Genomic DNA, 21,323 nt, shown 5'->3' with positions numbered 1-21,323 from the left:
ACTCATGGCTTTATAAACGTTATACATTTAACATACCACGTAAACATTCACTAGTTGATTTGATATGATGTTGCTTCTGCACCATTAAGCAACATCGTATGCACTTTTTAAAATTGCACTTAGATTTTTTTGTTCATAGACTTCATTCAGAGATTCAGAGACTTATTTGTCATCTTGCCACATCTCGGTGGCATCGATAAAAGAAAGCTTCAACATGTACAAAAATGATATCAAGCTCTCACAGGGTAAGCTCCCCTGGAATGTCAATGCATTGAAGCAACAATGTAAATATCACCGGCATATTCTACAATATTCCGGCATTTCCGACTACATCTATAGCATATGAGTAATTACCACAGACAAGTATAACACTTTTAACAGTATAGGGAAATGGGTGGAAACGCTTGTCTATAGTATTAATCATATGCTGAAGATGTGGTGGATAGAGACAACGACAACCCCATACTCCTTTGAGCTGTTTGACCCACAATACCTAATAATTTAAATATTTAGAAAAAATTACCTGCAATAATGCCATGCAGTTTAGTGCAATATGGTTCTAAATTCATACTACATCTTGTCCAACAATGCTACACTATATGGCCAAAGGTTTGTGGACACCTGACCATCACACCCTAATCTGTTCTTGAACGTTCCATTCCAGTGGTCCCTGCTTTGCTGCTATAACAGCCTCAACTCTTCTGGACTCTTCTCTTTTCCACTAGATTTTAGAACATGACTGTGGAGATTTGTGCCCATGTCAGTTGAGGAGGCCTGGTGTGCTGTCAAAGTTCCAGTTCATCCTAAAGGTGTTCAGTGGGGATGAGGTCAGTGGGGTCTGTGCAGGCCACTCGGTTGACACCAACCTTGGCAATCCATGTCTTGATGGAGCTTGCTTTGTGCACAGGGGCATTGGTTTAACATGCTGGAACAAATGTAGGTCATGCCCCTTAGTTCCAGGAAAGGGAAATCCTAATTCTACAGTATACAGAGACATTCTAGATCATTATGTATTTCCAACTTTGTGAAAACAGTTTGTTGAAGACTCACATATGGGTATGATGCATACTTTCCACATACCTTTGGCCATATAATGTAATTCAAATATGAGGATTCAGCACATTCAATATACTTGTACCTCAATCAAGAATGTCAATCAGACTTTCCACATGGCTCTTCCACAAGTCAAAATAAGTAGGAAAAACATGGCATGAGGTGAGCTACTGAATGAGGAAGACAGGCTTGCTGTCCTGACAATGAACCATGGTCTCAGTCCTTTGAGGCAACTCATATTTTAAGCACTCTATATTAAAACACACGAGTCATAGTAATATTCTATCCACAGAGTTAGTCAGTACCCAGGGTGACCTTATCAATCCACTTTAGGAACCTGCTCACTCGAGTGTATACCCCAGGATAGCTAGGGTTCCCACAGCCATGACCCCAGGAAATGACCCCAGTTAGAGTCCAGCGCCCGCCTTCACCCTGGCACACCAGCGGGCCACCACTGTCTCCCTGGCAACTGTCCACACGACGATGATTTGACAGGCTGCCAGCACACAGCATGCGGCCAGTGAAGCGGCTGCCGTAACGTTTTTTGCACTTCCAGGATGGCAGCAAGGGAAGCCAGGCCTGCAGCAAAGTACGTGAGTACTCAGAGTCTTAGAGAAAAACAGAGAGAGAAGACAGGTTATTCCCTTTATGCAGTATATTTACAATTAGCTTTTTAGATTTAATTCTCATCAGTTGAGTTGCAATCAGAGACACAAAATCAAGTCAGAAACTCACATACCTGTAACTCCCCAGCCAGTGATGACACACGCAGCAGGTCTCTTCGTCTTCCTGTCACCATGAGTAGGAAGGCAAGCAGCGTTAGTGTGTGGGTTGAAAGATACACAGTTCCCATCTGTGCCCTTCAGCCTCACCAAGGCAATGTCGTACTCCCAGCCCTGGCTGAGGTACTTCTTGTGCATAACGATGCGCTCAGGAGAGAGAGTGCGCTCAAAGTCGTCCCTTTCCTCAGTGTGATAATCTCCCAACCTCAAAACATATCGTGAGGGATCTGAGCCAAACCTGAGGAAGTGACAGGATGTGGTGTGGTTTAAAACAATCAGATTCCATTTTCCACAACAAATTATAATCTTACCACTAAGTAATCTTAAGTGTGGTGTTGACCCTGTTTATACACATGACAGCATGATTCATTTATGAGTTTCAGCAGTGATTGGCTAATTTGATAGCATTAAATTCATACTCATGTTCACTCACTCACTTTCAGTAACTGCTTATCCTGATCAGGATCACGATGGATCCAGAGCCTATCATGGGAATACTGGGTGTGAGGCAGGAATAAAGCCTGGATAGAATGGCAGTCCATCTTAGGGTACCATGCACACACATTCACAGACTTATTCACACATAGGAGTGATGTACTGCATCTACCTATGAATCTAACTACTCGCATGTTTTTGGGAGGTGGGAGGAAACCAGAGAACCCAGACAAACTGAGAGGCGGCAATGCTACCCACTGAGCCACAGCACTGCCTATGCTCATGTTGTTACATCAAAATAAATAAGGTGATTAGGATGTCTCTGACAGCAACAAGTCTAGTCCTGTTGTTAAGAAGCTGTTGAAGAAAAACTATTTTGATCTTGCTGTGACCTTGCCCCTGCTTGGATTAATTCCAAAATCTAATCAGTTCATCTGCTGGTTACAATGATAATTCCTTCTAAATCCTATTAACATCGAACCACTCGTTCTTGTGATATCACACTAAAGCGAATCTTGGACAGACACAGGGATGGATGGATTGATGAATGGATGGATGGATGGATAGACACACGGATGGACCAGTGGCAAAAATCATACGTCGGCAAAAATGGGCCTTGAGTTCCTGACAATTAATGTGTAAGTAACATCTCTGTATGACAAACAGTAAGGAAGCTACTGAAGAAAAACTATTTCACATGCTGTGATCTTGCCCCTGCTTGGACTTATGCAAAACCACTGGATGTCTCCCTCTTACCTCTTAAAGCAATGAGCCGCAGTGACAATCCAGCAGGAATTGATGAGAGTGGCTCCACACAGCGGATGGTTCCTTTTGGACTGAGACTTTAGCCACAGAGACACCTGCCATGGCCAGTCTCCTCTGCAGAAAAAGCATTCAGATTTTTAATGAACTAACTAACTAAAATACACAAGTTTCAGCCAACATAACCTTTGTCTGAATGACATCTGGAAGACTGTGGATTTGAGGAGTGGGACAGAAAGCTCCTTACTTATATTTACTCCTAAATATGAATGTTGAGCTTGGCAAAATGCAAAACATTCAGAAAGTATGGTAAAAATCTTCAGTACATTACAGCCATTCCAGTTTTCTCTTCATATTGCCTAGACAGAAAGCAACTCTTTCAGCAGGATATGGAGGAGCATGAGTCACCTTTATTGAATACAATAACTGCAGGAACATGACAACACAAGATTAACTTCCTTCTTCTAGGACAAGGAATCCAAATAATACAACCCCCTCTTCTCACTGTAAACTTATGGTAGCTGAAGCCATAAAACTGAGTTACCTAAGTGACTTGTCTCCTCCAACGATCCTCCTCCTACGGCGCTGTGTGTTGGGCCTCAGGCCGCATGACTGGGTTGCTGTCGAGCTGTCGGCTACTGGCTGGGACACGTAATCACAGATGACCCCTGCATCCTCACTGTGCCTGCAGTTATGTTTGTCTAACCCGTCAGCTAAACACTCTCCCAGAGACGACTCTGTACCCACACACCTCACATTGTCCAGGTGGATTGGACCCTGGCCCTCACCAAAATAGGCCATAGAGCGGGCTTTAGATACCCCACTGTTTGAAGAAAGCAAAAACGTTTAAGCAATTAAAATATGGGAAGAATACACTTAACTCATGATAAAGTAAAACAGACTAATCTAGTCCTGAGCATTTGTCTGAATGGCAGAAAATCAAACAGATAAACAAAATCCACCAAGTAGCTTATCATGCATAAATATTAGCTAAGCTGTAAAGTATTTTCTTTTGTATTGTGATTGCAACTCACACAAAGCCCAGCTGCCTACACACTACTGCAGCACTGATGTCATTCCAGCCATCATCACACACACTGCCCCACTCGCCGTTAATGAAGACTTCCACACGACCCTCTTTACGGCTCTCTCCATCCACCAGCCTTACCAGGGGACCTGCAAACACATCATGAACAAACTAGAGCAATCATTCTTTAGTCCAAGATTTGGGAGTCCCATGTGTCTATTATTACATGCTCTAAAGCTTGTGAAGAAAATCATTGATGAGCTGTCAGGTGAATCATGGCAGAGAGGAGTTCTTGCCCTTTCAGGAATTTTAAAAGATTTAAAATCTCAGACTTGATAAAAAAGGAAAAGAAAACATGAAATGTGATATACATTAGAGAGGCTGTATTAATATGTTTTTTCTTTAAAAAAAAAAAAGAAAGAAAATGCCTTAAAAGCTTCAGAATCTTGTGTCTTGGGTCTTACTTTGAGAACCAAATATACACATTTTACACATTTTTTAATTTTTTTTTCCCCATTTTTTCCAGATCTGGAAGTACCTTCAAATGCTATATTTATTTATTTATTTATTTATTTAAGATTTTCCAGACCTTTCCAAATCTAACGTATTGTAGAGTCACCACACCTTGGTAAAACTTTAATCTGCATACCCATCAGCCCTGGTGGTTGCCCAGTTATGTGATGGTTAATGTCCTTGTTCTATTTTAGTTTTACTAAGGAGTCACCACACTTTTAATCTGTATACCCATCAGTCCTGGTGGTTGCCCAGTTTTGTGATGGTTAATGTCCTTGTTCTATTAAGCATTTGTTGTCCAGTAAGAAGTGTGTTGTCTAGTTGCTTGTGTTGGTAGGTGTCATACCGGCACATTATTTTGTGTTTGTTAGTGTTCACTGTCCAGCTAAGACTGTTCATTTTCAGTGCCAATTTCCCTCATTGAAAAAACACAAGTGCATTCTTTTAACTATGCTTCCTGGTCAAGTTACTTCCTCACAGACCTCACAATATGGAGAGATTGCACCGGAAATTCAGCGCTTGCCTCTTGACCTATTAGTTCCACTGAAGTAATTAAGTAACTCATAGCAGTTACTGAATCAGCTACATGCTGAGTATAAGGGGTTAATCCTAGTAGACACTGTGTTTTACTGTTTAGAGCATCCTGACACACTTTTAATTCAGTGTATTTTCAATTTAACTGTAAGGAAAAATGTTTAAAATCATACTGGGGTTTAACAGATGATAAGAAGAAATACCATTTGTGTTGTAGTTTGTTAAATAGACCTACACCCTTTTTGAACCCATTAAGTTTTCTTTGTCCCACTGGAGTAACCCTTAAAGTTTTATGTAGAACCCACACCAGTATTTTCCTATCAGAAATGTTTCCAAGTAGAACCCTTGTTGAAAGTCAAGAACCCTTATCATGAAAGAATCCTTAAAGAACTCCTGAAGTAGTCCTGAAGGTTACCTGAGACTGGAAGAACTGCAGTAATGTCATCGGTATTTCCTTCTCTCTCACAGCGTATGGCCACATCTTCACTGTGGGAGCAGTCGTGGCGTCCCCACTCTGCATGCCTGCACTCCAGCAGGGAGTTCTCTCCCCCCTCACACTTCACCTCATCCAATAGAATAAGTCCTGTGCTGTCCCCATATGCACCATCTGGAGCTATTTCTGCATGCCCTCTGTTGGACAAAAAGCTCCATTACTGCAGCTCTTATCAAGAAAAAAAATCCTTTATAGTGTTAGAAAAGTATCAAAGGGTTGAAAATGTTACAGTCTGTTAAGTCTGAATGAGATGTCATGCACTGTCTGCCTATATTATGGGAATTCGATAAACTACAAAAGGTGTTTATCAGTCCTCCAAATGGAAGTCAACTGACCCGTACAGTCCACGTCCATTCCAGATGTCAATCAACTCAAATTTGAAACAACCCTACGTTCACATTAACAGTGACAAAGTGATAGGTGACCATTCATTTTCTATGTATATGAATGACAGAGCCACAATTTCACCAAAAGTGACAAAGCAAAAAGATGACACGCAACATTTGAAGCAAGATCTATGCAACTGAAGTGGTAAAGTAACAAATCCAGAAGAATGGCCCAAAGAATCAAATCCAGAAGAATGGCCCAAAGAATCAAATCCAGAAGAATGGCCCAAAGAATCAAATCCAGAAGAATGGTCCAAAGAATCAAATCCAGAAGAATGGTCCAAAGAATCAAATCCAGAAGAATGGCCCAAAGAATCAAATCCAGAAGAATGGCCCAAAGAATCAAATCCAGAAGAATGGTCCAAAGAATCAAATCCAGAAGAATGGTCCAAAGAATCAAATCCAGAAGAATGGTCCAAAGAATCAAACCCAGAAGAATGGTCCAAAGAATCAAATGATTCTTTGGACCAATTCTATGGTGTATGGTCTGACATTTCTTCAGTTCCCCACATACAACTTTAGTTCTTACCTGCAATTAGTTCCCATTTACTCCCACATCCTGTCATATGCAACTTCTCTTTAAATGTGTATAGAGACACTTCTAAGTAACAGAGATCATTGGTGCCTCTGGTATAACCAGTTTACTTTTTGAAACTGCTAATCTGCTGAACAGTGCAAGCAACAACAGTAGGGGGCAGTAAACGCTTACAAGACACCACAAGTAACTTGTTGCTTGCTAGTTTGAACCAAACTAACGAAACTAATTTTAGTGACCACTGCTTTGGAGTCTTTATGCCCACCTGAAACCAAGCTGCCGACAAACCACCTGGGCATGTTGCTCAGTCCAGCTGTCGTCACACACTGTGCCCCATTCTCCAGCGTGGTACACCTCCAAGCGTCCTTCCCATGGAATATCTGCTCCCACCAGACGCACTGCACCATCTATAACATAGTTTAACACCTCAGCTTTAACAGCTGCGACTTTACTTAGACGTGTCATGCAAATGAGTGAGTGTGCCTATCTTGAAGCATGGATTCGGTTCCATGTCAATCTGTTATCCATGTGTTGAAATTATGTAGAGCATTGGTTTTTAACACAGTTGTTTTTACAGATGTAATCCATTATTCAGCACATGGAGAATTTGACTAATAGCTAACAGAGGGTCAAACGTCATCGAGTTCATGCATATTGCTCTGAATCTTACCAAGAAGTGTATAGAGGTCATATTTGGAATAATTACATTCATTCCATCAGAGAAAATGACTCAGAAACATGTAACCTGGTCATGGTTGTGATGGATCTGGAGCATGTACAGGGAACACTGTGCAACAGGCAGGAATATACCAGTTCCAGTAGAACTAACACACACACATACACACACACACACACACACACACACACACACACTTGCACGCACACTTGCACGCACACTTATTCACTGGCATGTTTTTGCGAGGTTGAAGGAAGCTAGAATATGAGGAAAATCTATTATAGTCACTGATCTGCATGCATACACCAATATCAAAATGGTTTGACCTTTTGTAGGACTTTAGATATTTTTTCAAAGTTAATATTGATTTCATTGTAATTATCTGACTATTTAATTTGATTTTTAATTGAATATACATTGTTTTATTCATTGTAGCTATTCACATTATTTTACCATAGGTATCTTATATTTCATTAAAAATTTTGTGTTAAACTATTTATTATTAAAATCTTAATGTTCATGTCAAATGGTGATGTAAAAATGAAGAAAAAGACCAAACATTACATGACTGGGATCCCCTCTGGTGTAATATATATATATATATATATATATATATATATATATATATATATATATATATAAAAACACTGCAGTTTATTGTATTTTTGTTGTGCTGTTTTCACCTGTATATGGGTTACAGGACACCCCAGCGTCCTCCATGTGGTCACAGTTGTGCTGGCCCCAGGGTGTGTGAGGACACTCCTCCAGAGAGAGCTCATTTCCTGTGCACTGTACCCCGTCTAGCAGGATGGGCCCAGCCCCGGGGCCAAAATGAGACCACGACCACGCCTTTGGCACACCACTGTATTCGCCATTACACAAAAAAACACATTCATTCCGAAAATCATTTATGTATGTCAGGAGGTTGGTGAACCATGCACAATTTTTAGGAAGTTTAAGAAGCATGGATTTCCTTATTATGGATAAGTACTGAAAAATACAACGCAATTTGATCAATTTGACAATTTTACAAAATCTAAATTCTAGAAAAAAGTCTTATATAGAGACATTTACAGAATAACATAACACTGAGATTGTGTTGGTATATGTGCATGTGTGTGTGTGAGAAGCTGCTCCTATCTCCTATGATGCTTAGGAACTGACAGCATCAGTGACTCGCTCTCTCCATCATTCATTTAACAAAAGCTCCAACCTACAACCAATCAATCATTCATGACTTGCTCGGCTTCATTTATATTAATAAATCTCACTCACACTGGGTGCGTGTGGGTGTTTTCTTGACTAAATACCACCATCGCAGGGCTCATAGGTCATAAAAATGTCACAATATAACATACAATGGATATAAAAAATGTATACACCCTGTCAAAATTGGAGGTATTTGTGATGTAAAAAATGAAACCAAGATAAATCATGCAAGATCATTTTCCATCTTTAATGTGATAGAGCAACCAACAACATTCAAGTTCAAAACAAATAGAAAAAGTTTAGGACAGAAAAGCAAAAGAAAAAAAAAAAACAATAACCTGCTTGCATAAGTGTGCACACCCTTATATAATGGGTCATGTGACTGTGTTCAGAATTATCCACATTCAAATTCAATTCACATTTAAACTCATATTCAAAAGTCATTATCATACACCTGTCATCAATGAAGTGATTCTGATTAACACCTAATAAAGATCAACTGTTTCTGACTGCTGAAGCCATGGTCCACAAAGAGCTTATAAGCATGTACTGTACATGATCCCACTGTTGAGAGGTATTCAGGAGAGGGTATAAAAGAATTTCCAAAACATCAGATGTACCATGGAACATTGTGAAGGCCATCATCAACAAGTGGAGAAAATGGACCACCACAATGACATTACCAAGAACAGGATGTCCCTTCAAAATAGACAAAAGGACAAGAAGAAAACCTATCAGAGTGGCTACCAAGAGACCTACTGTAACATTAAAGGAGCTGCAGGAATATCTGGCATGTATCGGTCACTCCCTGGATGTCACAACAATCTCTTATATTCTTCACACGTCTGGGCTATGGGGTAGGGTGGCTAGACAGAAGCCCTTTCTCATAAAAATGACCCCCAAACATCCAATCCAACCTAAACTTATGGTCTGATGAGACCAAGAGTGGAATAAAATTGCCAAATCAAGATGTGCTAAGCTGGTAGACTCTTTACTCAAAAGACTGACTGCTGCATTAGAAGCAAAAAGTGATTTAACAAATAATTAGTTAAGGGGTGTGTACACTTACACAACCAGGTATTGTCATTTTATTCTTTTTCCCCGTTCTAAAAGGTATCTATCTATCTATCTATCTATCTATCTGTATATCTATCTATATATATGCTTTTCTGCTCACCATGGTTGTAAAGAGTGATTGAGTTACTATATCCTATATAGATCCAATCCAGCCATTTTCCTCTGACCTCTATTACCAACACACCATTTCAACTGTCGCTCACTCAGTGTTTGCTGCCACCACCATGCTTCACTCCAGGTGATGAGTGGTGCCTGGTTTCCTCCAGACATGACGCTTGCCATTCAGGCCAAAGACTTCAATCTTTGTCTTGGTCTGAGAGTCCTTCAGGTGCCTTTTGGCAAACTCCAGGCGGGCTGTCATGTGCGTTTTACTGAGGAGTGGCTTCCGTCTGGCCACTCTACCATACAGGCCTGATTGGTGGAGTGCTGCAGAGATGGTTGTTCTTTTGGAAGGTTCTCCTCTCTCCACAGAGACATGCTGGAGCTCTGTCAGAGTGACCATCAGGTTTTTGGTCACCTCTTCTCCCCCGATCGCTCAGTTTGGCCGGGCAGCCAGCTCTAGGAAGAGTCCTGGTGGTTCCAAACTTCTTCCACTTATGGATGCCGGCGGCCACTGTGCTCATTGGGACCTTCAATGCTGCAGAAATGTTTCTGTGCCCTTCCCCCAGATCAGTGCCTCGATACAATCCTGTCTTGGAGGTCTACAGACAATTCCTTGGACTTCATGGCTTGGTTTGTGCTCTGATATGCATTGTTAACTGTGGGACCTTATATAGACAGGTGTGTGCCTTTCCAAATCATGTCCAATCAAGTGAATTGACCACAGGTGGACTCCAATCAAGTTGTAGAAACATCTCAAGAATGATCAGTGGAAACAGGATGCACCTGAGCTCAATTTTCAGTGTCATGGCAAAGGCTGTGAATACTTATGTACATGCGCTTTTTTTGTTTTTTATATTTAATAAATTTGCAAAGATTTCAAACAAACTTCTTTCACGTTGTCATTATGGGGTATTGTTTGTAAAATTTTGAGGAAAATAATGAATTTAATCCATTTTGGAATAAGGCTGTAACATAACAAAATGTGGAAAAAGTGAAGCACTGTGAATACTTTCCAGATGCACTGTGTATATATACATATACTCAGCAAAAAAAAAAACATCCCTTTTTCAGAAGACTATTTTAAAGATTATTTTGTAAAATCCAAATAAGCTTTACAGATCTTTATTGGAAAGGGTTTAAACGATGTTTTTCATGCTTGTTCATGAACCATAAACAATTATAGATTGCACATGTACCTGTGGAACAGTCCTTCAGACTGTTTACAGACGAACAGTTTACAGGCGGTAGGCAATTAAATTCACAGTTACAATAACTTAGGACACTAAAGAGACCTTTCTACTGACTGAAAATCACCAGAAGAAAGATGTCTAGGGTTCCTGCTCACCTGCATGAACATGCCATGCATGCCATGCCACATGTAGGGAGGCATGAGAACTGCAGATGTGGCCAGAGCAATAAACTGCAATGTCTGTAATGTAAGATGCCTAAGACAGTGCTACAGGGAGACAGGAAGGACAGTTGAACATCCTTGCATTGAAAATTACATGTAACCATGTGTCCCCCCAGACGTGATCGAGAACTTGTAAATGCCTTGGTGGAAGAGTGGAGTAACATCTCACAGCAAGAACTGACAAATCTGGTGAAGTCCATGAGGATGAGATGTACTGTAGTACAGCTGGAGGCCACCACATACTGACTGTTACTTTTGAAATCGACCCCCCCTTTATTCAGAGACTCATTATTCCATTTCTGTTCAGTTCATGTCTCAGTTGTTGAATCTTTTTATGTTAATACAAATCTTTACACATGTTAAAAAATTTTCTGGAAATTAAAGCAGTTGAATGTGAGAGGACGTTTATTTTTTTGCTGAGTGTACATATGTGCAATATTGGAAAGCATTCTGACATGTTAAATTACTGCTACTTACCCTAGTCCAAGCTGTCGACAGACCACCTCGGCATCAATGTCGTCCCACTGGTCATCACAAATTGTGCCCCATTGGTTGTTATGATACACTTCCACTCGTCCCTCAAAGTCTTCCTGGCCTCCCACCAGCCTCAAGGGAATGCCATTTCCTAAAACAAAGAACAAAACTAGCAATAAACACACCTGCACAATGTTCCAAATCTAAAATATATACACTTATTGTGTTTTGTATAGATGCAAAAAGCCTGTTTCACAGCCTGTTGATATGTAACAGACACCAGACTGGTCTGACATCATTTATGCAGGATACAAGTTCCAGGATTCAGGTCTGTTAAAAAACAAAAGCTATACTGAGTCCTGAAAGTCTGTATGTTTGCATACAGGGGAGTAAAATATGATGGTTCACTGCAAGGGCCTCAGAGTTCCCCAGTTTCTTTCAGTCTCCTAATGTTTCTGTGAATCATTCCAAGCTCATTCTAAATCAATATTTCACAAATCTGTCCTCAGAGACACCCAGATGGTCCACACTGGCTCTTTCCCAGCTCAGAATGCATCCTAAACCAAGTCATAAAGTGGTGGAAGTACAGAGATGATTCCAATTGCCTTGAATAGCCTGGGCTGCAGGGAAACCCTAGAGAATGAAAACTGTCTAGGAGAATGAAAGTTGGCCAAGGCAGGGAACTGGGTGCATTAATCTGTCAGGGGGCCTAAAATGTCAAAATGCCCCAGAATGAGTTCAGTATGCTGGAAAGTAGGACACAGCAAAAATGTGATTTATCTGGCATCTCCGAGGACCAGTACAGGAAACACTGCTCTAAATATACTTACATTTTTGCTCTAATCTGCCTCTTCAAAAACATACTGTACACACTAGGGGTGTGTTTCTGTATCTGTTTAGTGCAACAAATATCCATCCATTTTCTGTAACGCTTATCCTTACTGGGGCACAAGACAGGGGACACACTGGACAAGGTGCCAATCCATCACAGGGCACAATCACATACATATTCACACACCCATTCATACACTACGGACATGCCTATCAGCCTACAATACATCTCTTTGGACTGGGGGAGGAAACTGGAGTACCCGGAGGAAACCCCTGAAGCACGGGGAGAACATGAAAACTCCACACACAGGGTCGCAGCAGGACTTGAACCCTCAAACCTGGAGGAGTGAGGCAAACATGCTAACCACTAAGTGCCTGCTACAAATATCCATATCTGTATTTGTATTTGCATTTCAACCAAAAGTGGGCATGGCCTAAACCCTCTTCTGTTGTTATTGTTTTTTTTTTTTTTTTACAATTAAAATATGAATCCTACTACCAGAAACACTAGAAAACACTAAAAAATAAAACCAGTGTTTTTGAGAGTTCCTCAAACTCATAACATGCAAGAGATTTTTAATCCTACACACAGGGTTATTATTTTTGTTTGTACCAGCCTGTGATCCTAACGAATTTAGTTTGTTCAAGTTCCCAAAATGTAAACAAACTAGTAGACTAATTAAAGCAATCAGTTTAGTTACTAAGGACTGTTTTATGTTAATGAATGTGGCCTTTGAATGTCATATCTAAAAGTTTGCTCTCATCTGCATGAAAGTAAAAAACCTCCCACCCACGCAACTTTTTTTTGGTCTTTTGATCTCCGCACACCTCTAGTCTCAACCAGATGCCCTGTGAAAAATTCTGGCAAGATATAAAAAAACAAAAAATACAAACAAAAAAACAATGGTATTCATATATGCATGTGTATCTCTTTAGAACACATTGTCTTAATAAATGTATTCAGAATCATAAAAATATATTTGTATTCAATTAAATCCCTACATACTAAGTAAATCCCTATGTACTAAGTAAGTAGCGACTTTCTGCAGTGCCCTGATGAAAGCAATGAAAGTGAAAAGAAAATGTGAATGGGTGTGTAATCTTTGAAGTTACTGTGATACCCTACTCCTAAGATTAAGTTAAAATACATTTGAGACACTTTTACCCAACCAGCAGGATGCTGAATCTCACTTACAGATCGATGAAATTAAATCTGTCCTTATATAGCAATGTTATTCAATCTCTATGTGCTTTTAGAAATATTAGTATGAAGAAAACTCTCACCTGCAGGTGCAGCACACACCACTCCAGCTTCATTTCCATGATTACAGTCACCAGAGACAAACTTGCGGCCCCGGCACTCTAAAAGAGAGTTCTCGTTACCACGGCAGCCAAGTCGTTCGTAGTGGAAAAGTCCAGAGCCAGGACCAAAGTAGGAGTGCTGGAGTGCAGTACCGATTTCACTGCACAACAACAGACAGGTTGGTTATTAAACTTTTCTTTCATTTATTGAGAACATTTGCACCATGCACTCACACTAAATGAAGAGGACTAAATATGAAGTCTCATACCCGAGGCCAAGCTGTCGACAGATGACGCTTGCATCTCGGTCAGTCAAGTGTGTGTCACACACAGTCCCCCACTGGCCATTCAGGTAAACTTCCAGACGGCCGCTCTTGTTAGACCTTCCTCCCATCAGCCTGGCTGCACCTACAGTGAGTCATTTAAGTGTAAACATATCAGTGCTTTAAATATACTGTTTTTGTTTTAAATAAAAGGAGACACATTGTGCATATGCAAATGACGTGCATACATAAAACCAACTCTGTCATTATGGCATGATAATTGCATAGAAGGTTACCTTCATTTTTCGATTAACGCAATGCAGCATACAAAATGGGTGAGATTTAAGCTTGGCAAGTAAATGAACACAAGTACATACACAGACAGGCACACACACACACACCCATTTATCCTCTAAATCTGTGATTATACAAAGTGTTAAGACACTGAAAGAGAAAGCTAGACAGAGGCAGACAGAGATAATCACTGCAAAAAAGGAGGACACAAATATCAGCAGTGCTGCAGTACTCAACATCAGCAGTGCCACGGGCTAAAAGGTGACAACAAGTCCACACAGACACAGGTTTACCACTAATGGACTCCCAACACACAAAGCAACAGACAGTTGAAAATGTACAAAGAAGAAAAAAAACAAGATGAATCAAAACATAGCTGGAGGATACATATAAAACAAAAAGAAGAGACAAGTTGGAACCTTTGACTGTCAGACTCAACGTAAAATGCTTATTCACTAACAGTAATTCACAAACACTGTGGATTTCCCACCCCAACACAACTGTTTTAACTTCATGACTGGCCTGAAAATTAGCACTGGTTTGGACTGACACTATTATCAAGAAGGAAATAATCAATTTTATTACACTATAGTAAGACTTTGATCAAGGGGTTAGATTAGACTGGGGCCAATGGGTGACGATAGACTGGGCGTAATAGGTGAGGTTAGACTGGGATCAATAGTCAATGTGAGATTGGAGCAAATAGGTGATGTTGGATTGGGCCAATTGATGAGAATAAGCTGGAAAACGTTTGTTGGAATGGGGCCAGTAGTGAGATTAGACAGGGTGCTGGTTAGGTACGAGGCAGATGGATGAGGTTAGACTGGATTTAATGGGTAAATTTATACCGGGGCAATAAGTGAGAACTGATGACTAATGCAAGTGAGTGACGTTAGACTGGGGCAAATGGGTGTTAGTTAGACTGGAGCCAAACTAAACAATGGAAAAGGTCAGACAAATAGGGTTCATGCACAGGCAAAATGGAAAACTGATTCAAGAATCTGGATTAGTTCTGGGTTTACTAACAAAGAATTCTGTAAATGCATGTTTTAGGAGGAATTCTGTAAATGCATGTTTTGGAGCAACTTCGGATAGGGAGCCTCACCCTGGTGGCAGTTGCAGTAAGCCCAGCCGATGGCTCCAGATTGCTGTCTGAAGAAGCACCAGGGCTGGGACTCACGGTCAGGGTTCCTGCAGTAACTGTGATCTCCAAGCCCTCTGCCTGGGTACTGCAGCATGTAGTCAGGGAACTCCGTCCATTTCAGACAGGGAAAACCTGAGTCTGTCTGCAACATGGAACCGTTGTAATAACCCAGTAGTGTGAAACCCTCAAAGCAGGACAGAGGGCCTGAGGGAATTGCAAAAACATGTGAGTGAGCATGTTCATGCACATAGAAACCCATGTGCATGATAGATCTCATTAGCTTTCCCTTTTTTCCTGGTTGTTTGTCCTTTTTTCTCATTCTGTCTAGACATTGAGGGACGAGACACTGGACTACGATAGTGAGTCATACTAATGACTGTAGCACTGCGCCAGAGGATTTTTTTTCTTCACATAACACAACTGTGACCCTCTAAGTAAATCTGGGCTCTAGGTAAATCTAAAAAATACAGGAAGATCCTCTCATAAATTTAATGTGAAACAGGCCACCAGTAAGACAATAATGATGACAATTCCCATGGCTGAGCCACAGTGTGGCCCACCATCACTTAATACAACATTTGGGTCCTATCAGCTACATTCCTGGGAGTAATCACTGCTTTTTATTGGTGGTAGAAACCCGCTCAGTTCTCATGTTGCTCACTTGGGTTTATTATTTTTCCACAAACCTGAGTGGAAAGAAGGCCTAACAGCATGGTTAAGGAGAGACCTCTAGTGAAACCTTCTACCTCTCCCTATCTGACAGCAGCAGAGCTCTTAAAATGCAGATGTGGATGTAGCTGTGCGGATAAGTGCCAGTGGAAACACTTTCAGCTTGGACCAGATCCATGTGTACGGGGGCAGTACTGAATATCAATAACAAACTGAGATGCTATAAAACCAGTGGACCAAAGCAGCTTTGGTTAAACAACCTGAAGCATATTTACCTCTGTACGCGTTAATGTTTCGTTATGCATTACTGTCAAATGTAAAAGTGGATGATTTTCCACCAAGGATGTAAGCAATCAAGGCTGTCAGGTTTAGCAGAACAATATGAGAATAAAGCTGGGTCAATGCACTAACCTCTCTCTGACTGATAAAACCCAGCTGCTAAACCTCTTGGAGGGTTTCTCAGCTATGTATGCTGTACATATGTATGTTGGAAAATTATAGAAATGATGGAAAGTGCTACCTCAGAATTGTGCAGCTGAAGCTGTTCCAGGTAATGTGAGAGTGGCAGTTGCAGGTTTGAGCATGTGCTTTTAAATCTTCACCCATCCAATACTGTCTGTCCCTGTCCTTGCCTGCCAAACGTTCTTGAACCTTACTTAGCTAAGAACCTAAGTCAGGACATTTTTAAGATTGATAGTTAGCTTGGAGAAACAGTGTGCCACTGCCAATTTTTCAGTTAGGCTCCACAAGTGTGACTATTCAACATAAATTTAAATATCAAGGTCTATTCAAACTGTGAGTAGAAAATCAGTAGGAGGTATCTATAATTATTTTCCATTAATTATTACCAAGTGAGGAAAAAGAAACAACATGATAATATACATATATTTACATTACATTTACATTTATTCATTTAGCAGACGCTTTTATCCAAAGCGACTTACAAATGAGGAAATACAAGCAAAGCGATATATCAAGTGGAGAACAATACAAGTAGTGCTACTATACAAGATCCATTGAGTTCAAGAAGAAGCAAAGTGCACAGAGTAGAGGTGTAAGTGCAAATTTTTTTTGTGAGTTGGTTAGATGTTCACGGAAGAGGTGGGTCTTTAACTGTTTTTTGAAGATGGTGAGAGATTCTGCGGTCCGGATCGAGGTTGGAAGTTCATTCCACCACTGAGGAACAGTTAGTTTGAATGTTCTTGAAAGGGACCTTGAGCCACGCTGAGTAGGTACTACTAAGTGTCGGTCGCTAATCGATCGCAGATTGCGTGAGGGAACGTAAGCCTTCAGGAGAGAGTTGAGGTAGGAGGGTGCTGTTCCAGACAAGGTCTTGTATGTGAGCATCAAGGCCTTGAATTTGATGTGGACGGCTACAGGAAGCCAGTGAAGGGAGATGAAGAGGGGTGTGACATGGGTTCTCTTGGGCTTGTTGAAGACGAGGTGTGCTGCTGCGTTCTGAATCATCTGAAGGGGTTTGATGGCGTTATCTATCTATCTATCTATCTATATATATATATATATATATATATATATATATATATATATATCGGTTTCTGTTTTGGGAAATTATCAAATCCATTTAAATAAAACGTCCAGCTCAGGTTTGTGACTAGCATGAAATCAATGAAAACTTCATGCATGATGGAGAAAGTACATCATGTACCACAAGTCACCAGTTTACACCACCTACTGTTCTCACTTGGAACAGGAAAAACAAAAATATAATGCATGAATAGAAAGTCTAATCCACCTAATCTGCCATTGGAGCTTGAATAAATCCACTTTTTAACTAATTTAAGAGACTTGTGTTAATTCCCAGTGTGAGTACTCTTATTTAAAAACAACTTTTTTAGGGCTTCCAAGCGGCGCAACCAAAAAGCATTTACCCCATCACTGGGAGAACGCGAGTGGATCTGGAGTGAACTTTACCAGTTTCATCTTGCGAACTCTGGGCACAAGATGGAAATACACCTAGGATGAATCAGCAGTCCATGCACTCACACTCATTCACACCTAGGGTTTTTTTGAGAGGTAGAAGGAAACCCTATGACTGAAGGAGCTGTGAAGCGGCACTTCTACCCTCTGCACCACTATACCGCTGTTCAGTGAGAGTTTATTGGAAATCACAGAAACTACATAGCAGTTAGAGGAGTCAGAACTAACAAGAAATTTATAAAATGTTTAATATTCGCTTGTCAATTCATTTCCTGTTGTATAATATAAGGCTGAATACCAACTTGGAGCACGCACTTTCTCATAACATGCTTTTATGTGGGAAATACTTTGCATGCCTGACCAATCCTAGTTTGTTATTTCAGTAATCCGCAGGCTTTTCTTGCACATGTTCAATCATACCAAAGCCCAGGTCCATGCCATAATTCACCCTCCACACATCTTATCTTCTATCTTCATGAAGCAAATGTCTGAAGCAGTATCTGGGCAAAATGCCCATCCTAATTTTCATAGCATTGCAAAAATAGATAAAGAACATGAGCTCACATCCAATTCTTCTATGTTTAGGAAATAAACTATGTGTTTAAGTATTCAAATTAGAACATTGTAAGTAGCAGAATCTGATCTGATTAAAGTGAAATGAGGAATCCTGCACTGTCTCAGCTTGATCGGGAGTGGGCAGGGTGCAAGATGGAAATACTGGCAAAAAAAAACAAGAAAAAAAAAGATCAGCATCCAGAGGCAACTGAGGAACTTGTTCAGGCTTGTCGAGAAGATCACAACCCATCAATAATATTGGCCATTCTCACTCAGTAATATTTATGCGGTCATATTACAAGCACTTTTGAATATTGTGTTTCTGTTATTAACACAACACACTTTACTGAGCTTGGGTTTATCAGTAGTTGTGCTGCAGGGAACAGTTAGCTGAAACATCATGCTGGCATATCTGTATTCTGCATTGTTGTCTTACACCAGTGCCAAGTGGGCGGTTCTGATTTTTAGCTTTGGATGACTGACAAAGCAAGCAACATTGTGACATTGCAGAGATCACCTTTCTGGATTGTTCAACACACATTTAAACATCATAATAGCACATAAGTCTCCGTCATCAGATGTGTGCCTATTGAATGGAGCTTCAGTTCTGTGCTGACAATATAAAATATAATAACGTCCATCTCATTTTAATAATTTGTTGGCAGTAAGCAGCACCATCTCGGAATTTTCTGTGCAGGATGTGTGGAGAAACAGGAACATACCTGAACTCTGCACAGTATCCAAGTGGCCATCGTTCTGTGCAACCTTTGAAGATAAAAGGAATGTTAGGATATCTTTCTGTAATCATTTTCTGCTTAAGTGTTTAACCACAGTAATTAACAAAATGTCCTAGTCTCTCTTCAAGTACTAAAAACTACATGTAAGAGCAGTAGATAAATATCATGTAGGATTTATCATAAATACAGCAATTGTAGCTCAGCTGTTCTTTCTAAGATTAAGGTAAAAAAGGTAGACATTTATACATAGAACGCATAAGTGAGGCATGAATCATCTTTAGTTAGGTTTATCTCTTGCAGATGGGAGCATGCTGTTGTAGAATATAAACCTGTTTTGTATATCCATGGTTCTCAACGTAGCATATCTGTAGTGTATAACCAGGGCATGAGCAATTTTATTGATTTTATGATATGATGATCACAGAGATCACTATTAACTACTATTGTTATTATAGTTGTATTTATTTTGTAGCTGTTACAGTTAAATTGAATAACATGATTTAAATGAGTTTCAAATGATGCCTATTACACTAACGTTCTCATAACAAGATGCTAATTTCGTGAGACTAATGCTCAATGGATGTGATCAAATTTGAAGCTACAGCTCAATAAAATTTCAGTTATCTGTAGAAGTGCTTGTAATGTGATATGAAATATTTCTGGGGGTGAAAAGTTCAGGAATAAAAGCTCTAAGTAAATGTCATGGTACATGGCTAATATTGCTTATATTTACAGTTTGGATTAAAATGAATCTGCTGCAGTAATAATGGGGATTGTTTTTTTGTTTTTTTTACACTGAAACGAAACCCTCCTGCGATAGAGAGCCTGGATTAATTGTGTAGAATTATTTAGTGCAACGGGTTCTCAAATGTTTCGTAGCCAAGGATTTATTTAACTGTAAAATAAATTCCCTTTGAGAAACTCGAACTCCCTCGAGAAAGATTTATTTCATGAAATTTATTTAAACATGTACAGTCACATTCTGGCTATTTAGAGCCATACAGCTTTCTATTCTTCAGCTTTCCATCTACATATCACATGACTCCAAGTTGATCAATCAGACAGACTAATCAATCAGAGATCAATCAGACAGACTAATAACTATAAGAACTCAATAAATAATATAATAACTTTGATAATGATCAACTGTGATTTCCAGAACTGTAATTAAATCAAAGCAAACAAACAATCAAACAAATAAATAATCACAGACCCTGAACCTCATACATTCATCCATCCATCTTCTATACCGCTTATCCTTTTCAGGGTCACGGGGAACCTGGAGCCTATCCCAGGAAGCATCGGGCACAAGGCAGGGTACACCCTGGACAGGGTGCCAATCCATCACAGGGCACAATCCTGAACCTCATTTATTTATTTATTTATTTTTGTCGTGGTACAGTAGTAGTAGTAGTAGTAGTAGTAATGGACACATTATGATTTGAAAAAAAAATTACAGTAACTTTTGCTTTATCCTTGTCAGGGTCATGGTGGATCTGGAGCCTATACTGGGAACACTGGGTGAGAAGCAAGAATACAACCTGGATGGGATGGCAGGGATGCCAGTTCATGCACACACATATATTCATACCTAGAGGTGATTGATTTTAGCCAATCCACCTACTGACATGTTTTTGGGAGGTGGGAGGAAACTGGAGAATGTGGGGGAAACCCATGTGGAGGGAACAGAGAGAACATGGAGAGAAAGTCCACACAGACAAAAGCGCAAGCTTGAACCCGGGACCCAGAATCTGTGAGGCAGGACCACTGTGCTCCCAGCATTGGTCCTATTATTTTCTCAAATATTTTCAGAGAGTACCTGAAACTATTTGTATTAGGTTGCTTATTAATGTCTTCACACATGGTCTATATTTTCATCACAAAGGAAAGCTCGGCATTGTTTGATGCAACTTTGAATCTTTCGGTGACTCATCCCTCACCCTAAAATACCCAGATACCTGTCTCCATGTTCATATTTCACAGCAGTGCTCTAAAACATAGCTTTGAGAGACGGAATGATTTGGTTTACTTACTTGTCCCAAAGCAAAAAGCAAAAAACGTCCGAGTATAAGAGGCGAGAGAGTGGCCATGGTGCCCTGTCAGAGTCGGCGGTGTGAGCAC

General features: G+C 40.2%; 1 protein-coding gene across 1 annotated transcript; it reads right to left on the bottom strand.

Moving 5' to 3' along the window:
- Window positions 1-1,335: 1,335 nt before the first annotated feature.
- si:ch211-51a6.2 (neurotrypsin) lies at window positions 1,336-21,323 on the bottom strand. The gene is made up of 14 exons (XM_053621737.1): window positions 21,236-21,323; window positions 19,188-19,230; window positions 15,265-15,507; window positions 13,872-14,010; window positions 13,585-13,763; window positions 11,473-11,620; window positions 7,880-8,058; window positions 6,786-6,927; window positions 5,522-5,736; window positions 4,067-4,208; window positions 3,577-3,855; window positions 3,027-3,149; window positions 1,793-2,073; window positions 1,336-1,661 (listed from the first exon to the last, which is right to left on the bottom strand). The coding sequence occupies exons 1-14, from the start codon at window positions 21,290-21,292 to the stop codon at window positions 1,348-1,350; spliced, it is 2,484 nt and encodes an 827-aa protein (XP_053477712.1). The 5' UTR covers window positions 21,293-21,323; the 3' UTR covers window positions 1,336-1,347.

Source organism: Ictalurus furcatus, chromosome 3 (assembly GCF_023375685.1).
Source record: "Ictalurus furcatus strain D&B chromosome 3, Billie_1.0, whole genome shotgun sequence".
NCBI classification, from domain to species: domain Eukaryota; kingdom Metazoa; phylum Chordata; class Actinopteri; order Siluriformes; family Ictaluridae; genus Ictalurus; species Ictalurus furcatus.
Note: the sequence above shows the minus strand (reverse complement) of the source record. Positions and strands in the feature narration are given on the sequence as shown.